At 41.0% G+C, this 21,648-nt stretch overlaps 1 protein-coding gene across 7 annotated transcripts in view; it reads right to left on the bottom strand.

Moving 5' to 3' along the window:
- ZNF280D (zinc finger protein 280D) overlaps positions 1 to 21,648 on the bottom strand; it is a 32,584-nt gene continuing 10,936 nt past the window's right edge. For all 7 annotated transcript variants that reach the window (XM_083412943.1, XM_083412944.1, XM_083412941.1 and 4 more), the window contains 15 exons: positions 20,474 to 20,605; positions 17,858 to 17,961; positions 16,533 to 16,759; positions 15,784 to 15,941; positions 15,130 to 15,230; positions 14,884 to 15,030; positions 13,921 to 14,055; positions 12,860 to 13,161; positions 10,381 to 10,518; positions 9,118 to 9,180; positions 8,325 to 8,443; positions 8,195 to 8,231; positions 5,127 to 5,175; positions 4,019 to 4,083; positions 1 to 3,251 (listed from right to left, as the gene is read on the bottom strand). In XM_083412943.1, the coding sequence (XP_083269069.1) occupies positions 953 to 3,251; positions 4,019 to 4,083; positions 5,127 to 5,175; positions 8,195 to 8,231; positions 8,325 to 8,443; positions 9,118 to 9,180; positions 10,381 to 10,518; positions 12,860 to 13,161; positions 13,921 to 14,055; positions 14,884 to 15,030; positions 15,130 to 15,230; positions 15,784 to 15,941; positions 16,533 to 16,759; positions 17,858 to 17,961; positions 20,474 to 20,605 (4,076 nt within the window). In that variant the 3' untranslated portion in view covers positions 1 to 952. The remainder of the gene's footprint in view (positions 3,252 to 4,018; positions 4,084 to 5,126; positions 5,176 to 8,194; positions 8,232 to 8,324; positions 8,444 to 9,117; positions 9,181 to 10,380; positions 10,519 to 12,859; positions 13,162 to 13,920; positions 14,056 to 14,883; positions 15,031 to 15,129; positions 15,231 to 15,783; positions 15,942 to 16,532; positions 16,760 to 17,857; positions 17,962 to 20,473; positions 20,606 to 21,648) is intronic.

The following is a 21,648-nucleotide window of genomic DNA, read 5'->3' as shown; positions in this document are numbered from 1 at the left end:
TTTTCTTGCAAATATTTAATCCAAAATATGTACATCAGTGTCCTAACGGAAGTTCAAAACATTTATGTTCATTGAAAACAATTCTCAACAAGTTCAAAATCACTTTCCGAAAAGGTTCATATAGAGCACTTAATTCAGTTTAATACTTAAAAGGCAAGCTACTCTAAATGATGTCACACACATTCCTCAACCTAACTATGTATAAAAATGATTTTCATGCCATCCCCCACCCCCACGCTTGTTTTACATAAATTTCAACTAAGAATGTATCAATGCCTCTCAGGTCCTATTCTTTTCGTAACAGTTTACACATTTCCATATTAGTTTTTAAACTCTTCCCACCCACCTTGTGTTTTGGGGGCCTGCTGCCAATTAACAAAAATAAAAATAAAATGAAGACACAGAGGCCACCACATGCCTTATTTCAAACAAGTAAAGTGTCAGGTTTCTGCACAGCTTGCACACTGGGAAACTCACAACTATATTTACTTTTTTAATAATAATTCCACTTTCACTGAAAGTTTAAGAGTAAGCTTATTATCATGTAAGATCACATCAATCCTGAGGTGCCAGACCTTCACACAGTTTCCTTCCTAGCATGACTTGATGGGAGAGGAATGCAACATCAAACCCAAGCGACGGTGGATCAAATGCCCTTTATAGAGAAACACCGGTACCCGAAGTACTACAAAGACCGTGGCCCCTATCGGGATCTTACTTTGAATCAAATAAATAACATGTCTCCCTCTTGGCTTCACGGGTTGGGTCACGGCAGGCAATGGTTCTGGCTTCTGATAGCTCTTTCATATCAGAGGGTCTAATATCTCATTTGTCACTGCTGAGCTTCGGCAGTATTACATAGTCCATGGTTCTGTTTCCCCGCTTTCTTTCCCAATTGGCACCTGTAGGAGTATACACAGCAATTGGTTCAAAGTGATGCAAATATTCTGCTTCAGCTTGCTTCTTCGCTCTCTTCTGCCTGGCTTACTGGTGACTCCACAGGGCTAGCAGGGCTGCTCTCTTCGGAATCAGCAGAATCCTCCAGTTCAGAACCTGGCTCAGCCTTCTTTGCTGAAGGTGGAACGCCACCTTTCTGGAGAATCTCTGTAGCTTCATATTCAAGGACCTCTGATGGTGTCAGAGGTTCCAGATGAACACTGCCTTGCTCACTCGCATCAGAATTCACAGATTCAGGTTCACCACTTCTCAGAAACTGTTCAAAACTGACATCTTCTTCATCAGATGCCAATTTTGAGTGGTCAGAATTTATGTCTTCTAGCTCAGCTTCATCCAAATCAGCCACCTTTGTCTCGGCAGCAGTGGCTGCATCCTTTGAACTTTGGAAAGAGTTGGTTTTATCATCTGAAGCTTTCGGGGATTTTCCTTCTTCTATCTGATCACTCTTACCCAAATCATCAGATTCTGTCCTTTCACAAGAGGTCTCAGTTGAACTGGCTTGGGATCCTGAACAGGAGTCTTTCACAGCTGATACAGAAGTACTTTCTTCATGCTCATCAGTTTGATTTTCAAGATGGTCCTTTGAAGCATCTTCTGCAGAGCCTTTTGCACAGACATGGGGTTCTAAAACGGAGGATTCTTCTCCAGCTGATGGACTTTCTTTACACTTGGCAGCTAAACCTTCATCGCTTTGATTTGCAGGAGTCTCTGCAGCTTCATCTTCCATAGGATCTATGGGATCATTTGACCAGTCTGAGAGTCCTGAACCAGAGAGGTTTCCTAGAACCAAAGTCGATGTACTTTCTTCACACTCAGCTGCTGAACAACATTCACTGTCCTGATTTGCAAGGCTGCCTACTGTGTCTTTGCTCACAGGGTCTATGGAGTCATTTGAGGAGGCTGCAAATCCTGACTTGGAGTTTTCTAGAACTGAAGGCAATAGATTTTCTTTAACTTCTTGATTTGCAAGAACTGAAGGCAATGGATTTTCTTCAACATCTTGATTAGCAAGGTTACTTGTCTCTCCTTGTCCTGAACCGTCTTTTGAGCAGGCTTGAAACCCTGGATCAGAAATGTTTTCTAGACATGGAGATTTCTCTTCTTCGCATTTGGCCACTAAAGGAGCTTCATCTCCTTGATTTGCAAGGTCAGTTGCAGGGTCCCCTTCTTCTGTAGAGCCTTTTGAACTACTATTATGTTCTGAAATGGAGGAGTCTTCCATGGGTGACACAGGCACATTTTCTACACAAGCAGCAGCTAGAAGACCTTCATCAGTTTGATTTGCAAGGGCACCTGTGTCCTCTTCTTTTGCAAGATCACTTGAGCTGGCTGAGTCAAGTCCTGAACCAGAGGAGTTTTCTAGAACCAAAGGCAGTGTGCTTTCTTCACACCCTGCAGCTAGAGAACCTTCATCTTCTTGATTTACAAGGTCAACTGCAAGGTCCCTTTCTTCTGTAGAGCCTTTTGAACAACTATTATGTTCTGAAATGGAGGAGTCTTCCATAGGTGACACAGGCATATTTTCTACACAAGCAGCAGCTAGAAGACCTTCATCAGTTTGATTTGCTAGGGCACCTGTGTCCTCTTCTTTTGCAGGATTACTTGAGCTGGCTGAGTCAAGTCCTGAACCAGAGGAGTTTTCCAGAACCAAAGGCAGTGTGCTTTCTTCACACCCTGCAGCTAGAGGACCATCTCCTTGATTTGCAAGGTCAACCGCAAGGTCCCCTTCTCCTGTAGAGCCTTTTGAACAAGTCTGATGTTCTGACATGGAGGAGTCTTCCATGGGTGACATAGGCATATTTTCTACACAAGCAGCAGGTAGAGTACCTTCATCAGTTTGATTTACGAAGCTCTCTATGTCTGTTTTTTCTGCAGGGTTTATTGGGTTATTTGAGTTTTCTAAAACCGGAGATGTTGGATTTTCTTCACACTCAGCAGCTAAAGAACCGTCTTCATCACCTTGATTTGCAAGGTCATTTGAGTTCCCTTCTCCCAAAGAATCTTTTGAGCATTCTGGGAACACTGGGCCAGTAGTGTTTTCTGGACATGGAGGTATCTTTTCTTTGAACTCAGCTGTGAAAGGGCTTCCATCCCTTTGATTTTCAAGGCCCTCTGTCTCTCCCCCATCTACAGAGCCTGTGAAGTCATTTGAGCAGGCCTGAAGCTCTGAACCAAGGCTGTTTTCTAGAACAGGCAGTTTATTTTCTTCACACTCAACTTCTAAAGCAGCTTCATCGCTTTGATTTTCCAGATGGTCCTTATCTGTTTCTTCTGTAGTGTGTTTTATTTCTGGGCTGAAAAAAGCAAATCCAACAGTTTAGTATTTTAAGAAAACATACTGCTTATATTTTAGTAGTGCCTTTAAAAAGCAACAACCCTTGAAATTAAATAATTCCTCCCTTACTATAAAGCAGTAAGAGCTCAAACCTTAGGATAAATTCACCCCACTTTGTCCATTATTGTGCATTAAGACATAGAAAAGAAAGTGAAGGAGGGGAAGAGATGGACTTTAAAACTTCTTTCTCTTTCTTTCTTTCTTTCTTTCTCTCTCTCGCTCTCTCTCTCTCTCTCTCTCTCAAATATGCTCAGGCCCCAACCTTAAAAACAAGTTACAAGGTGAGAGACACCAGCTCAGGCAGTCTTATAAACCAAGAGCCAACTCAACCCTCAGAGTGCTGATTCTTATGTAGACAAAAAGGCACCATCCATGAACAAGCATGAGGGGAGTCCAAGCATAGGGAGACGATGATGACGACAACAACACAAAACAACTAAATTAGGACTGATCATGCCGAGAAGGCATGGAATGTTTTTTCTTTCTTTTCTCTTCATTTCTGGCAGGAGGCAGGATAGAGAAGGGAAAGAATAAACCAGGAGAAAGGAGTAGATTACCCTGAAAAAGGACATGACTTTCTGGAACCATGAAGAAGAGGAGCAGCATTATAAACTGCAAAAGGTTGTTGCAAGTTCCCACTTGGGATACTTAATTTGGAGATCAGTTTGGAACTGCGATATATTGGATTCACTTTACCTTGTGAGAAGACACAGTGCTTATATTTACCTTGCAGAGATGGATGTTTCTTCTTGCTCTTTTTGATCTTCAGGTGCACTGAGCCTTGGAATTTTCTGAAATATACACAATATTATTTTCACAGTGCAATGCAGTGAGTTTTAGGTATTGCTAAGGAGAAATGAGGGTTTCCAAAAGACAATCTGAGCTCCCAATGAAGAGTGACCTTCAGTGAATATCTAACAAGACTGCATGCACGAATCTAGGAGGAAACCCCTGTAGAGCAACTGGGATCCCAGAAGCTCTTGTAATTATGAGTCTAGAGCTGCAGTAAATGAGAAGATGAAGGAGGAAGCAGTGGGGACATGCACAGATAACTGGCGATCACACAGGCCCAAAATCTGTGGCAAGGACAGAATCAGAAAGAGAACCAGTTTTTTTCCCTGGCTGGGAGGGAAGGGAAGGAATTGTAGCAAAAGAGGAAAGGGGTACATGGCCTCTCAGGAGTTGGGCTTACCAGATGGAGGCATGCCATGCATCCTCATGCAGGTTAGGGAACACAAGGTATTACCAGACCTGCTTGCAAAGTATCACTTAGCCCTGTAGATTTAAGGAACCCCAGCAGTGCAAGTTCTTCAGATTTCCTTCACTCAGCAAAGCCAGTAACACCCTAAGCTTTCTAATGATAAAAGCACATTGCTAGCCCACCTTGCTCACCTGCTCCCATCCTACGTATGCCTTCTATTTGAGATATCTTAGTTTAAAAGAGAGCTTTCTGCAGAGTGCGGATGTGCTGTGGCAACTTCTGCTCCCCACCCACATGGCCAGGGCCCATCTGGGATATGGGCATGCTTTTTTCCACTCCAAAGTCACTATACATGCCAAATAGTTCAAGCATTAATATCACACTACATACACACAGAAAAGTAGCAGTTGCCCTGTTGAAAGTTGGCTTAATAGACCACTAAATATTTTTTAGTTATGAAACCTACCATTTTGAAAATCTAAATTCAGGTTTGAACAATGACTATATACACACTGGAGATTATTATGCTGCAGATAAATAAAAATAAAGCTACACACACACAAACACACACACTTCTAAATACACTCTAGGAGCATGCCAGTTCAAAAGGTTGAGAACACAAAGGTACACTACCTGGGATGTTTCTTCACCTCCACTGTTCAATGATGCATCACTAACCAGGCTAAAGAATGAAACAACATCTGTTATTCTCAGACAGCATATTATCATCAACGTTAAAGTCCAGGAAATTAATGCTAACACACATTTAAATTTTTCAACTATTCTGAAAATCTCCACTGTGAGTCATTGGTTTCCTCCTTCCCTAATGAGAAGTATGGCTGTTTTACTCCTTGCATGTTCCATCTACAACATTCTGCATGCAGGTTGTGGAACTACCTGAAAAGAGAGACCCACTTGGCCCCACCTCTCTACTCTTCACCAGCTTGTTCCGGGTAGTTGTTTGTTAGGAATTTGGTGTGCCAGTTTCAAAAAGGTTTAGCAGATAACTCTGCAGCATAATGCATTTTCATCTGTGACGCCTGTCTCAGTTTAATAGTCTATTGTTGATCAAATTTTTATTATTTTGTCTTTTGTAAGTCACGAGTGCTGCTATTGGAATAGAAGGATAAGGTATGAATTGCTCAAACTAAGTAAATTAATTTCAATTTAAGAGGAATCTCCCCTCCCCTCTGCTGTTTTTCCCATTCAACTTTGGGGCTGAACAAAATCTGACGGGAGCAGCCAGGCTTGTTGGTTATATAGAAATGGGACCAACATGTGAGCAACCAATGAGAGCTCCTGTTCACACCTAGGTCAGACTCAGCTTCTTGGGCAAGGCCTGCATTTCTTTTGCCTCTGCATTCTGTAAAGCATTAATGCCCAGCAGCTGCACTTTCTGAACTGCAAGGTTGTTGCCATTCCTGAACTAAATTATTAGCAAAATGCATACCTAAAAGTTCACAGATTTGCCGTTCTGTGGAAAGAATGGGCTCCCATTTCCCTGCCTATTTTTAACTGAGATGTTCATGGAAAAAGTCTTCCAGCCATAACTCTGCATTTTTGTACCGCAATGAAGGGCTTTTCTGTAGTGTTTACTGATAAATATAGACCTCAATCTATCACTTAAAGGGTAGATTTTTCTGTAAATATTTCCCCAGGGCATACTTCATTAGTTATACATTATTTAAATGTATTGACTTCTAAACCACAATAAACAAGCAACTTATCACATCACCATGATTGATTTTTATATTTTATGCTAGAACAACTCTACTGCAGAAAGAGCAAGAAGTGCACCTCTCCTATAAAACCTTGTGGACTCGTGATTTTTAACGTACAATTTAACCTTTCAAAGGCTTTTGTTTAAAGAAATTTCTGGTGATTGTATCTTCTTTGTTGATGTGGCACTGAAGTGAATTTTAATCTGCTGAAGTATGGAACTGCACCTCTTACACCCGGGTAGAAATGTTATTAATCATGAATTAAATGATTAATGACCCTACTAAGGCTGTAGCAACATACAAGGTACTTGGCATAATAAGGAGCTGCATGTGTTTAATTATGAGGGCGAAAGCCAGTGCTAACAGGCTGACATAACTCATTCCATTTTTTGTAACTTTAAAAGGATGTAGGTCATTAGCAACCATTTGACAATTATCAAAAGATTCCTCATAGGATTGGCCTTAAAAGCATAAATTTAAAAGTACATCTAACTTCTTGTAATGTCTTATTGATGACTTTAAAACACTACATAGAACCAGCAATACATGTTAAAAATATCTGCAGAACATGCAAATCACATTTATATTGTGAAACATGTTTATTGTTTCTATTACGTAGTGCGGGGAAAACAACCCACCATGTGCAAAACATGTTATGTCAAAGCCATATGGAAGGGGAGGGGGCTTTTACAATCAATACTGTTACTGAAAGTGACCAGAGAAGAGAGACTTCCTTTTCTTGCATTGCTATATATCAGCTTTGTGGGGAACCCAAGTTGCCAAATGCAACTGATACTCAGAAAGGAGAAACAGGCTTTTATCTGTGCCAGCAGCTGGTCCAGAGATGCAGCATACAGAAAATATTGTTTTATTTACATTGAAGGTTGATAATTTGTTACTGTGGTTGGGAAAAAAAAGTATGATAAACTGTCTTATGTTAAAACTTGTCTGACGCAGCAAAAATAAAATTTTAAAAAATCTGTATATGGGAGACACTAAACATATTTAATTCGACCAACTAAATAAGAATAAAAGGTGCTGCAACAATGGTAAATTTCACATCCCTCAAACAGGTTAGAGCTACAGGAAATAGGTGGGAACTCATTTTTAACAGGGTGTAACAGAAGGCATTTGAACAACCAGCAACAGGCTCAGGCTAGGCTCAACAACAGCAAACTACTTCTTCATACAAAGCACAATATGCTTTTGGAACTCACTATCACAAGATAGGAAGGTGGCTAACAGTTTCGCTCAGATGGTTTTAAAGGTGGATTTAGACAAATCATGAAGAAGAGCTTTATCAAGTGTTACGATTGCTGGCAGAAAAGCCAGATTCGGAGACGGTGTACCCTGAATGCCAATTGTGGATGGTGGGGGCAGCAGCCGAGAAGGGCTGCTGCCTTCGTGTCCTGCTTTGAGAGGCCCTTTGGGGGCATCAGGCTTGGCCACTCTGGGAAAGAGGAGGCTGAATTAGATGGGCCCCCTTTGGCCTGATGCAGAGGAACTCCACCGGCTTGGGTGGCTGCTTCCTCATTAATAAGGATGCATCAGAACACTACAATTTATTAGACAAAGCACTGTAATTAGACTTGGGTTGTTCCAAAATAAGGCTTCAGGGATGCTAAGCAGAGATTTAACACCCCCCCCCCCCCATGAACAACTCACTATCATACAGACACTCAAACACATATGCTTCAAATATGGCTTGACACACAGTATTGGGGGCTACTATTCGTAAAACATAAACCTCAAATCCCCAAAAACACTTGAACCAAGTTGCGTGGGTTTTTTTATCCTGGCCTTTGTGTGTATGTAATAAAGCTTAATGAAAATATTTAAAAGGGAATTTGCATTTTTTAATCTGGAGTACAACCAAACTTGCTTCTGTATCATAGAATAGGTATCTACTCTTTGTTTCTATGCTGGAAGACCATCAACACAACCACCCAACTGACAAACAAGCTAATCTCAGAAACTTACTGAGAAAGGTTGTCGGCAACCAGATAGTCCGAGGGAACTGGAATTAAAGAGAAGATCAGTAGTGTTAAAAAACAACAAAAAGACAACAAGCTAACATCAGGCTTATGTCAGAGGTACATGAGCCACATACCATTTTCGATAATCACTTGACAAGTATGAGTAAGGTTTTCGTTCAAGTGCGTAGCCATATTATCCAAGCCGGAAGCATCAGTCAGGAAATCACAATTAAGACAAACAAGAGTAACACCCCTAGGAGAAAAAGGAAGAGGTAACCCTGAGTGCAAGGGAGGCAAAAGGTTACAAAAAACTTCTTCTGACCATGTCATGTGAAGTCAACTATGCACTGGACTAATATATACATATAACTCATTACATACTAGCTGGTACACATGTTCGTTCCAAGAATTTCTCATAAGCATTGCATATATGAATAATATCATTGGAAAGAACAAGACTACAGAAGGAAAGGTTGTACTTTTTTCGGTAAGCAAAGTTATCAATGCCCGCCCCTCCCTTGATGGTTTTCCTTATAACTTCTGGATATGTGAAACTGCTTGTATGTGGAAAAATGGATTCAAAACAACAAATCATGATGATGAGCAAAATTTAACAAACAAAAGAATCAGTATCACATCTCAGAACATCAGAAAAATCAATAATTTTGGCTTGGATATTAGTTTAGGGTTGTCTCATTTTATGAAGAAAGCTTTGCATTCTGAAAACAAAGCTTTATATAAGAAATAAAAGTTAGATGGAATCCAGATAACATGCACACATCTTAAATCCAATTCAACAGTAACTGAAATTGCAATCTAAAATACACTTGGGGAGAAAGCCTCATTAGACACAGCGGGACTTAGCCAAGGACTATGATGCATGTTGCAAAAAAGGTACACCTTAAAAAAGAAAAAGGAGATGGTTACCTCAGATCTTCTGAATGAGTCTTATAAATCCAAAATCGTTTACTTTGTCGAGCACTGTGAAAACTACAAGACAATAAAATAGCTGAAATGGACTTCCTAAAGAAATGTCCCGTCCCCCCATATCATATAATACAACATTAAACAATAAGACTGCAATCTAAGGTATAAAAACAAGCAGATGTCTAGTCATTCCTGAGCCCAAAGATTCTGCTGCATGACTGGGAGATGCTTCTACTAGTGAAGGAGGGTGTGCCACTGATTTCAGCCACTATCCAGACACCTCTGTTAAGAACCGGAGATTCCTCCAGAGCAACTTTTGAGAGGAGAGCAGAAGCAGTGCTTCCAGGGTGAGTTTACAAAAAGCTAAAATATAACAAACTGTAGCATGTTAAAATGGCAATACTTTTAAAAATGTCTGGGAAATGTTAAAGTGCCTTCACTTCAGTAAGTATGTTCACATGGAGGAAGTTTTCCCTCTTTGAAATGGGAGAAAAATTTGGCCTTCAAGCACCCTGTTCACCCATATGCTCTAGGTCAAAACCTGATTTTTTAAAAATGGGCACGAGGAACAGGAGCTTTTTCTGTTGTGGCATCAATGCTTCAGAATGCTCTCCCTAGGAAGGCCTTCCAGAACCAGGTGAGAACCTGATTCTTTGAAGAGATCTCTGGGGAAGGCTAAACCAACTGAGGTTTCTTTTTTACTTCTGATGAGCTGGATTTTCTTCACTGCTTTTCTGACTACTGATTTTATTACAGAATTTTATTGTGCTGCTCTGGTATTGCTTTGATTATTTTTCTATTTTTACGCTGTAATCTACTTTGAGTTCCTTAGTGGAAGAAAGCAGCCTAGCATTAAAAAAAGAGAGAGCATAAAATGCTAATTTATAAATCATGGAACAGAGGACACTAAAGCCATGCAGAGCCCCAATCTTCCGTTAATGCAGCTGTGGCATTGCAGTATAGCACTGGCTGAGAGACAGTATGCTCCTTGCCTGCCTCTTCTCTAAAGCCCCCAGCCTCAGCTTTAACCACACTGAACACTAACCAGGCTTCCAACCACCAACAAACAGGTTTCAAACATTTTTTAAGGGGGAAACCTACCCAGGAGTAAACCTGGTTAGGGTCAGTGCCCACACAAGGGGAGGCGGTGCTAGGGTTGCACTGAGGCACAGACTTGCTGCAATATAGAAAAGACCAGAAATCTACCAGAACAGAAACAAACTACAGACATCATTTAACAACTTGAAGCTGAAGATTTCCTACCTCATCATGTGATTCACGTAGGCTTTACTGCAGCTTGTGCTGTATCTGCATAAACTACAGCGAACATAGGCTGGAAAGTGGCTGGCGAATGTCCTTATATCAGAATAACACTCAATGCACTTCTGAATATTCGGGCATCTAATATGAACCAATGTCAGAATTAGTATGCAGTATTAAGAAAAAAGTTAAGTTCCCATTTCAAATCATTATTTCCAGAAAAGCTTGCTTAGTTAATATCACTGGCCTGGAGAAAAAGAATCTGGCTTTTGAATTCTGCTTTATAATGTCGGCCCATCTTTTTTAGAAAGAGGCTTTCCAGAGGACTTTCCAGGGTGGGAGTCAATGTGGCACAAGGGGACGAAGTGGGAAGGGCAGCTGGAAAGCTCCAAGGAGCATATGGCATTCTGAAAATAGCCTTCTTTACTTCAAGGCCTTATGGATACTGGGCAAACAGGTTTGCAATGCTTAACCAACTGAAAGCAGTGGAAAAGGTTTGAAAATGTGTACACAGGTTGCAACTGTCAAAGGTTCTTCAAATAAACATCTTCCTCTCTCTTGCTTTTATCAGCGATGGGGCAGAGGCACCCTCCACGTGGCTCCAGCTCAGGCACATGCCCGAGACTGTTTTTACTGTAAATGTCTTTTATCTGCAGAGTTTTTACTGCTACTGTAGCTGAGAACCAATACAAGACTCTGATCAGACCCCACCTGGAGTCCTGTGTCCAGTTCTGGACACCACAATTTATGAAGGATATTGACAGGCTGGAACGTGTGCAGATAAGAGTGGCCAAGGTCATCAAGGGTCTGGAAACCAAGTCTTATGAGGAATGGCTGAGGGAATTGGGTAAATTTAGCCTGGATAATATTTTTTTTAAAAATAATAATATTTATTGATCTTTCCAACAACATAACATAACAGCAAGACAAAAACATACCCACAATAAAAAGAAAAAAGAAAATAAAAAGAAAAAAAGAAAAAGGAAAAAATAGAAAAACCCAACAAAAGAAACCCTCTTCCCCACCCCCCAACACAAAAATTCCCAAAAAACAAACACAAAAAACACCTAACCAAAACAAAGAAAAATTTCATTTTTCAAATCCCTTCTTTTTTGACTTGGTTCCTTAGCCTCCTCCCACCTCCCTCTCTGTATACCAGTTTTTAATCCAGTCGGCAAATTCCATCCAGCTTTCACTGCTTTTTCACTTATTTACTTTTACCTCTATTAACCTCATTTCTTCCCCAACATCTCCAATCAAATAAGCTTCAAAATAAAATATAAAACTATCCAATCCCCTATTTCCTAATTAACAAAAAATAAAAAAAGATAATAATAGAAAAAGAAAATTAGCCTTAAATCTTCTAATCTTAAACCCTGTAATAATATACCCTTATATCCTAATGTTTTAAACTCTTTAAATTAATTCCCTGGAACCAAATAAATTCCTTCCATCATTCCCCAAAAGTACTTACTCAAACCATGTTACATTAAATTTTACTTTAAAAAATTCCAATTTATCCCACCATCTCCTCCCCCCGGTTTCGGGTACTGCCAGTCCTTTTTACAAATTTTAAAGTCTTTCAGTTTAGCCTGGATAATAGGAGGCTGAGAGGAGATACGATAACCATCTTCAAATAGCTAAAGGGTTGTTACATGGAAGATGAGGCAAGCTTGTTTTCTGCAGCTCCAAAGGGTTGGATGCAAATCAATGGCTGCAAAAGTTATAAGAAAGGAAATTCTAACTAAACATCAAGAAGCACTTTCTGATGGTAAGAGCTGTTTGACAGTGGAACAAAGAGATTGTGATTCCTTGCAGGGGGTTGGACTAGATGACACTTGGAACTCAACAACTCTGATTCTATCTCACTGCATCTCACTATGCCAATAATGTCTCCCTACAGAGGCACATGCTCTTGGGCAAAGAGTCTCTCTTGGGCACACACTTCTATAGCCATGGTTATTTAGTCAGTCACAGCAAAAGAAAGGAGCAGAGTGGGGAAGCTTTGGGAATTTAAAGGAACCAGTGCCAGTCCCTGTCTTAGGCTGGCTCAGTTAAGCCTACTGTGTCTCCTAGAAGGTCCACATTAAGCTATCTGCTGACACTAAGTGTTTGAAAGCAGATAGCGCTTAAGTTTAAAAACCTACACAATTTAAGAAAAAATATGCTGATTTTACTTGTACAGTCCTTAAGCTGATCTATTGAAAGAAATTCCTACTTAAACTGCTGCCTCTAAAGGTCCTATTTGGGATAAAGGTGACCCTTATACTGGGGAACTGATCCAAGTGACACTTGCATCGCCAGCCCTCTAACGATCAGAACATACCCACCCACTGAACAAGGCCCAAACAGTTGGCCATTCCAGTCAAACTTAATCTTGTTACCATTCTATTGATTCAGAAGAACTCAAGTTCTATTTCCTTTTTTATTCCAATCAGTTCGCATTCAAAACTACACTCTGGAAATCTACCAGAAGACTTACCTTAGATTATTTAATGCTGTATTTGCAATTTTATTGTTTCTTTTGCTGCTGCCGCCACTGCTACTGCTGCTGCCGCTGCTACTGCTGTTATTGTGGGTGGTCCCCAGACCTTGCTTTTTCTGTACGCTCAATGGCTTCAATTTTGGCTTTACTTTATTTGCATTCGTTTTGTTCTGAGTCGTTTTAGCATTTGTCACTTTAGCTGCACTGGTGGACAAGTGTAAAGTAGACGCACTTGGGATGACAGGAGATGCAGTTGCTGATCCAGGCTGAAGAGATCCAGCAGAGGCTCTGATGGTAACCTAGAAACATGAGACCCGGTTAACTCTCTCCTAAATGAATGGCAATCATTTATCTTGCTGAAAAGACTTGCAAGAAGAGTGCATGGGTGGCACAAGGCGGAGCAGTTCTGAGCAAGCTACACTGCAGGGGGCTGGATTAAAGACCCTTGGTGTATCTGCCAATGCTACAATTCTGTTATTGTAACCCTCAGACTACTTTGTCAGAGGCAAAGGCTAGCAGTATGCCCACCATGAGATCAGTGCCCATCCAATCACAGCTAGAGCCTGTGCTGCAATACACAGTAAAGCAATGATGAACACACACATGCCTATGTGCAAACTCCCCTCCCACCTATTCATATAAAGCACACAAACACAGCAAGGGGAAATCCATTAAAGGGTCCATGATGGCTGGAACTATCTGTTTTGCATAGTGTATGTCCAAATTTATTTGTAGCTGGACACCCACCTAAGGTCAGGTCAGGCAACCCAAGCAGGACTGAACTTCTGCAAATCCAGGAGAACAGAGCAGATGCCACCACAAAGAAGACCCCTGTCTGCTGCAGATTTAAATCTGAGTCCTAGGAAGGTTTTAAATGTCTTTAAAAGGTGCCTAGAGTTGAACCCTTTTGCAAGTCTCTAGAGAGCCTTAGTGTGATTTTCAAGTCCCCTCCCCACAAAAAAACCCCAGCAGCAGTGGGGAACACACATGAACACATACCACTCTCTCCTGCCATTTCCCTGTAGCCATTTTTCAGAATAAACATGCTTTAAGCTTACTTTGGTTCCTGGAGGCAATCCCTCTAACTGAGCAGGTTTTTTAAATGTCCGATGATGCTGAGATTTGTGGTCCATTTTTTCTTTGCATGTCAAGAACTGGAGTCTACACTTGGTACAGCGATGTACTCCCTTTTTCTTTTTTTAAAAAAGAAATATATATTTAAGCCAAAACATACTGATGAAATGGATAATAGAAGCTTAATATTCCAGGAGGTTTCAAAAACATAAACAGTGCAAAAGTGATGAGCAGTGGCTGCAAGCAATAAAGGACTAACTGTATTCAGTATCAACAAAATCCTGTACTAAGTTATTGATAGAAAATAATCACAAACAATTCACATTAATTGCACACCATCACATAAGGTTGTATCGAATGTGATGTTAAGTACACTTGTTCCACTAGTGAAATGTTTGCACCAGGGGAACCTTGCTGCCCCAAAGACGACACAAAGTTACCAGCATAGTGAGTTTCTACTCGCACAACTGTTGCACTGGATTCCTGTTAGGCAGGATTAAAACTCACAATCACACTAGCAGACACAGAATGTTGGATATAGCATATAGTTTCCAGCTCCTTAAACCAAACTTTTGCAAGAAAACAGTATGGGTTAAGGCACCATCCATTCCTACTATCAAACACTTCTTCCAAGTTCCGTCTGCCACCATCTCACCTTGGAAACATTTTTTTTTTTAGAAAAAACCCTTTGCATTAGCCATATTCAACTTTAAATTGCCATCTGGAGCTTTGTGAACGTAGCTGAACTTTTCTCAAGTATGCTAATGGTCAGCATATGTTCATTGTGGATAAGGCTCTAAGCTCTATTGTTACCATAACTTATAGAAGACCAGGGCTTTTGGGGGGAGGGGGATTAACAATTTATTAGCTACTAGTTGCTTCTGCAGAGACATCTTACATCCCTCTTGCCTAGTGCGTATACTCCAAAGATAATCAAGTATTTTTACCTGGTGTCTCAGGAAATGATGCATATATGGTGCCCCAACTTTAATAACTTTGAGGCAAAATGGGCACAGCAGGCTCTTTGTATTTTCATGAACAGCTCGAAAGTGTTTTTCCACATCTGAAAACGCTGATGATCTGTAATTGCACACCTAGAATGGAAAAAGAGATGGACTGCCTTGAAGCAACATTCTTTAGAAACAAGTCTTTGACAAACAGCCATGCACAAGGGGGAGGATGCTCTGAGGTACCTGGCAGACGTAGGGCATCTCCCCAGGCTTGTGATTGTCCTTCATGTGCTGCAAAAGAACTTGCTCGGTTTCAAAAGATAGTTCACATATTTTACATAGAGCTAGAAAAGAGCAGAAACAAGAGGTGAACTTTTTTTTCTTAATCGGAACCACGGGGGAGGACAAAGTAGATGGTGCCTATTAATCCAAGGACAGTTCTCAAGTCTTTTGGCAGCCTAATTTTTAAATCATGCTGTGGCAAAAATAGTTGCCTATTACTTTGCTCCCAATGAAAAGTAGAAATGCTTTTAAGCTGCAAAAGTCAAATATTTCTAACCATAATATCCCATATCTCTTTAGGCTGCTGCATGCCCATGCCCCAACTAGGGCAGAGTGCATGTGCCCCCACCGTGACAAAATAGCACGGCTGCCGTCTAGACCAGGAGTTGTCAACCTGTTCCCTATCGCCCGCTAGTGGGCATTTCAGGATTCTAGGTGGGCGGTAGCGAGTTCTACAGCACAAGCTGAATCCTCCTCCCATCGAGCACTGGTGGGTGGTAAGGAAATTTTTACCTTCAAGAAAGATGCATTAGTGGGTGGTAGGTATAAAAAGGTTGACTACCCCTGATCTAGACCGATGGCTGCTGTACAAGACACAGCATCTGAGAAACTTACTCGATGACTCATGAGGGGTATGGCTGCTTTCAATGTGGCACTGGAGTTGGAAAGGTGTTGGAAACTGACGGTAGCAGTGCTGACAGGTGGTGTGACTTTCCCAACTCTCACTATTCTGTTTCTCCAGCTCCAAGTGATGCTTCATGTGGTTCATAAACCTGGGAGCGACACAAAGAACAGCTCAATAGACCACACTTTTAAAAAAACAACACATTGATGAATAAACTAGACAGGTGCTAAAGACACTGCCATAAACACATATTTAGCATATTATGTTTTTTAAAATGTCCTTTAATGGACTGCAGTGCCTTCCTCTGTGCAAGCTCCTCAAACACATGGAAGGAAATAGAGGGAAAGAAAAAACAGTAACCTAAAATACGCTGCTATCACTATTTATCATTTCAAGCAGATTAGTGCAAGTGGGATCTCAAAGATTATAAATGAAAAATAGGGCAGCTTCTCCCGAGAAACACTGTCACTCCCCCATTCCCAGGGATTACATTTCTCTCTTATGAAAGGACTCCCAAAGATCAACTCTCAATCTCTAGTATGATCTTGAGACTGTTCTGAGTGTAGCATTAGGAAAACACCATTTCGTGAAAGAATGTAAAATCAGCTTTACACAAAAAAACAAAAACAAAGGGGAAAACACTACCTATAGATGTCTTTCAGTGACACTGAAGTACACACGCGCCAAACCTGGGCCCAAAGTTTTTATCACACATACATTTTTCAGGATATAAAAATACCTGATATTGCTTTTGAGAAGCTTCATGCAGCTGGCACACTTGAAGGTCGTATGTGTCTTCTGCTCCTGACGCACCTGCTGGACGTTACCCTCATGTTTGCCATAATAAAAGTCATTAACTAACATGATCAGTTTTCCTTTTTCAGTTTCAGCCATTTTAGTTGATGTCCCTGAACTGTCTGTTTGGGTTATTCCCAGAAAGGTATGTGCCATATCTGGACAGCAATACTGAAAGAGAAGCAAGTTAAAGAACAACTAAACCATTTTCTCTTTTAAAGAAAATAACTGAAGTATAGCCTAGAACCTAACAAAAATATGTTTGTAAACCCTCCCCTCCCAACCCCAAGACCTGATATTTTGAGCCCAGGTAAGTTGTATGTATGTAAGTGGGGCCAGAAGTTTTAACACATTTGTAACAAAGCAAGGGCCACAGATTTCAGATAACTTCTAAGGAAACACACCTAGAATTGTGACGTTTTGTAACTTGAGATCAAGTTCCACCCAAATGTGATTAGCATAAATACTGATGGAGTCCCCAATTCCATAAACCATCTGTTATAAAAATGCATCTTTAGCTTACTATGCATTACATAACAGTGGCACCAGCTTTGACTTCTATGGGATGTACATATAAGGAAGCAATGCAAAGAATCAAAAGCAACAAGAGAGAAAATTTAAGATCTCTTCATAATATATTTATAACGAAACTGGAATGGTTTCAAGGGAAGGGGCTACTAAATAACAGATCCAAGCTGTACAGAATTCTGCACATTTATACAATAAATCCCAGGCTTCTTTTTAACTCTGTACTAACAGGGCAAATACTAGTCAGCTTAATTTAATATGTATTTTCTCTAAGAGTTACAATATCCTTAATAACATACATAGAAACAAACATAGCAAACAGAAAATGCTGTAGCTGAACATTCTGCCATTTAAAGTGCTCTTCACACAGGGAAAACCACAAGCAGCCATAAAAATTAATATGCAAAACAAAGTTATTTTTTAAAAGCAAAAATCATGATTCTCACAAAGGGCAATGGTTGGCCTCTGGGAGAATAGAGTTCTTGGCTAGATGGGCCTTTGGCACGACTCAGCAGCCAGGCCCTTCTTCCATTCTTATTTATCATCTTGACAGCTATGCATGAAATTTGCTTTTGAAAGCGGATAATGTTCAAAGCACCACAGAACAGCAACTAGCCAGAACCATTACATGCTTAAGTATAATTAACTCTAAAGTTCTATCATCTTTAAAACGTATTAATACTCAATGCCACATCTATGATTTCATTTTGTTCCCCTTCCCTTGCCAAAACAGGTCCTTACCTTTATGTGATTTTTTAATGGCTCCAAAAGATTGAAATGAATATTACACTTTGGACATGCTTGTGGAAAAGGTGCTCCATGTTTAACATTGCTCGAAGCAATACCTGGAAAAAGGAAAATTATCACTTCTGAACAGACACTTTCTTCAAATTTACAGATTTATGATGTACCGCTTGAGTAACTATGACAAACATCACAGAGTTCACCAACAAAAGCAGATAAGATATATAACCAGTAACATTATAATTTGTTCTTTTTTTAAAAAAAGCCTCATCTCTTTGTGTGCATATTCCTCAAAAGGCAACACGTAAGTCATTTGATAGCTTGCCTGTAACAAGCAAAACATTTCCCCAAGCGGCACAAGAACTGTAGTTTTGGTAAACGGAAAGAATCTTTTCTGTTGCAGGCTGTCAATGTGTTATCACTAATTAATGTAGATATGCAAAAGTAAACTAATTACTTTTTGGACTTATATTTATGCTTGACCTGCTGCTTCAAGAGCTCTTAGGTCGAACACAGCAATGCTTACATCCATGGCCTTCTGAAAGGGTGATAATTTTGAGAGAATAATTGCATTCTACATGCTATCAAAATCAGTTGCTATGTTCCAAGACTCTTAAATTTGTAAGTATTTTTACACTTTATATTCTCTGGGTGCTTTGCAAAAATAAATCAATTCTCTGGGTGCCTTGCAAAAATAAATAAATTAAAATATAAATACAAAAACTAGAAATTACTAATAGGCACAAAATCATAAAAACAGTATAAAACAGTTGACAGGATTAAAGTGCAATCTTTAAAGCTTGGTAGGATGGGTAGATACCAAGCAACTCCTTGTAAAGAGAAGGATTCACAAAGAGAGGTTTAACATGGGCAAGGCGAGGGGCAATTGCCCCAGCACACGTTTCAGAGAGGTGCTTCCAGGTGCCCCCGAGACAGGTTCCCTCATTAATGCAAACCCCGCAAGTGTCCCTTGTCCCTCTCCTCACTCTCTGCCTGGACCAGCAAAGAGGTTCCTACTGCTCAGTTCTGCAAGGGTTAATAGCAGCAGAAGAGCTGTCAGTCCTAGAGCTGAAGGGAAGGCTGCAAGCGAGTGAGGAGCTTCTGTTCTCTGCCCTGTGCTTCCTCGCAAAGTCGTGGAGGCAGGTAATTGGGGGGGCGGGGGCGGGGATATGCCAGATCAAGGGGCAGAATCAGAGCAGGGTGCTGGGAGAAAGTGAGGCAAATGGGTGGCAGCAACTTCCCACCCTGAGCAAATAAAAGGCAACGGTAGGGGAAGCAGGTGGTGGGAGCGACGCTGCTTTCCTGCATTGAATGGCCTCTGGCCTCAGTTTCCCCTGAAGCTTAATAAACATATAAATGCAGGAGAAGTCCTTCACTAACCTGTTAAAACTAATGGTACAGTCCCGCCTATCTTCAATTGAAAACCATTTCTGAAACAGCAAGCCTGTGTTTGTTTGCTTTTTTTTTTTAAAAAAAGAAACCTAACCATTGCAAATCCTTAAGTATAAATTTGTGGAGAAAGAAAAGCACTATGCTGCATGGTTAGCAGTCAAAACTTTGCCACTTCCCTTCCTCTTCCCCACCACCCCATCTCTCTTTCTGCTCTGCAGCTTGGTGGAATTCTGGCATTTGCTCTGTACCATGTTTCCAGCATGGCCTAAATTTAAAATGTTTCAATCTAAGCCCTAATGTTTCACCCTTAGTTTAACTGAAAATCACACTGCATTGTGCACCTTCAAACAACACTCTTATACAAGCATATTTCTCTCATTGTTTCTCTGTACTCTGGATGTGAATGCAAGGTAAGTATATTAGGGACACAGCCAACATTTGTGGGGGGTGTATTCTAGGCAAAATGGCCACCTTATACCTGGAGTTCCCAATGTGACACCATGTCAACCTCATACAGCTCCTTGGTGCATGTCCAGGCCCTTTGCCCTCCCATTTTTAATGATTTTTGTAGAGTTGCTTTTTCAGCTGAGGATGGTGCTAAAGTGACTGCAAAGTGACATACAGGCCACGAGCAACCCCCTCCCACAAAGAAGTTTTGAAAGTAGCTTATTTTAATGCTCCCATCTGTGTTTCAGGGAGTGGTCACCGAGAGCCGTTTACCGCTGGGTCCTCACAGGTTCTGTTCACCCTCCCCAAGAGCTCAGGGTGTGCACCCCCTGGCGTACACCTCCACCCCAGCTGCCCAGTCCACCAAGGGGGTGCAACACTTGTCCTGCCCTGGGTGCTAGAAACCCATGCTACGCCACTGGATCCCCAAGTTGGGGTGCCCTCTCTGTGGAAGCCTCCCACCTTTGCCTGGGGCAAGGGAGTGGTACCTGCCTGTCTCTGGCTTCCTAGGTCCAATGTCCCAGGTTTCTACACCTTCATTACATGTTCCCTCATTGTTCTAGAAAGTTATTCTTACATTTTTAAACAGTCACTCTTTGCACCAAAAATTGTGGAATTCTTCTTGGACTGGGAAAGTTGCCACACCAATGCACCGCGTAATGACACTAAATTTTTCCTGTAAAGACCATCTGTTCTATTTTTTAAAAAAAACATTTCTGATATATCTCTTCATGAAAATGCTGTAACAGCTGGGACAATAAGACGCTTCCCTACCTTTCTGAAGCAATGATGTGTCATTTGGAGATATAACTGAAGGTGAATCACTTCCAGAAACTGCCTCATCAGCCTTGGCCTTTTTTGGATTAATACTGTGAGCTTCAGAAGTGGAAGGACGCTTGGACAGGCCTACAAATAGTTTTGAAAATTAAGCAAGTCTTAATTTAATATACTATTGCTAAAACCAACCCAAGCAAGCCTTGACTTGTTTTCTTCTCCAATACTCTGATTCTAGCTGCTTCAAGCTGCAGAGTCCTTCAAGGTATGGTAGAATTAGGAGGATCACTGCCTTTGTGGAGGAGTAAAAGTCCTCTAACCTTAAAGCAGGAAATCAGCACCCCAGAAATGAGTACAACCGTCAACAAAAATGGCACAACCCATAAAACCGTATTTTGCAAGGTCACTGTGAGCAGAGTTATCAAGTCATAACAACTGTGCAAAATGTTATTTGTTTGAATTAATTAAATTTGATTGTTTTATTAGCTTTAGGACAAACATGCCATTCAGCATCAGTAGATGTATCAAGAGTTTATTCAAGACAGAAGCACGTAATTTGGTAATCTGTTATTTTTACTGAGCAGGCACCAGCGGATGATTTAAAAGATCACAATGCAATGCAAGAGAACAAGGAAAGGAGGAAACAAGGCTTCAAGAACATTGATCCGATACTTTTTAGGAATTTAAAAGTGAAAACCAGCATCTTGACTCATAACCAGTTAACGTGCTAGTTCACTGACATGTGCTCCATCCACTACCCCACTGTGAGACAGCCTGCTACATTCAACTCCAGCTGAAGTTTCTGACTAGTCCAAGGCTGTCCAAGGCAAAGGGCATTGCAAGGTTTTGGAGGCTATCACCAGGTGAAAGTCTGCTGTGATCTGAGCTTTACAAAGAGAGATGCACTTTTCCCACCAGACAAAAGTTGGTGCAGCTGCTCCTACCCAGAGGCAGAGCAACCTGCTCCAGCACCCAGAACGGTGCTCGTCCAAGGTGCTGCTGATTGGGTGTCGGCATTTTGACACACCCCCCTTTGGAATGACACCTGGAGCGGAACACCCCTGCTCCTACCCACGGAAACAATCCAGTAACAAATTCAGGAGTTCCTCATGCTTTCAAGAAGGCCCAGAAGGGCTGAATCCAGTTAATCCAGTAACCATGATTACTTCAGCCTC

The sequence above is a fragment of the Podarcis tiliguerta genome (assembly GCF_965153285.1).
Source record: "Podarcis tiliguerta genome assembly, chromosome: 14".
Lineage (NCBI taxonomy): Eukaryota > Metazoa > Chordata > Lepidosauria > Squamata > Lacertidae > Podarcis > Podarcis tiliguerta.
The sequence above is the reverse complement of the archived record's forward strand: the minus strand, read 5'-3'. Positions and strand labels throughout refer to the sequence as shown.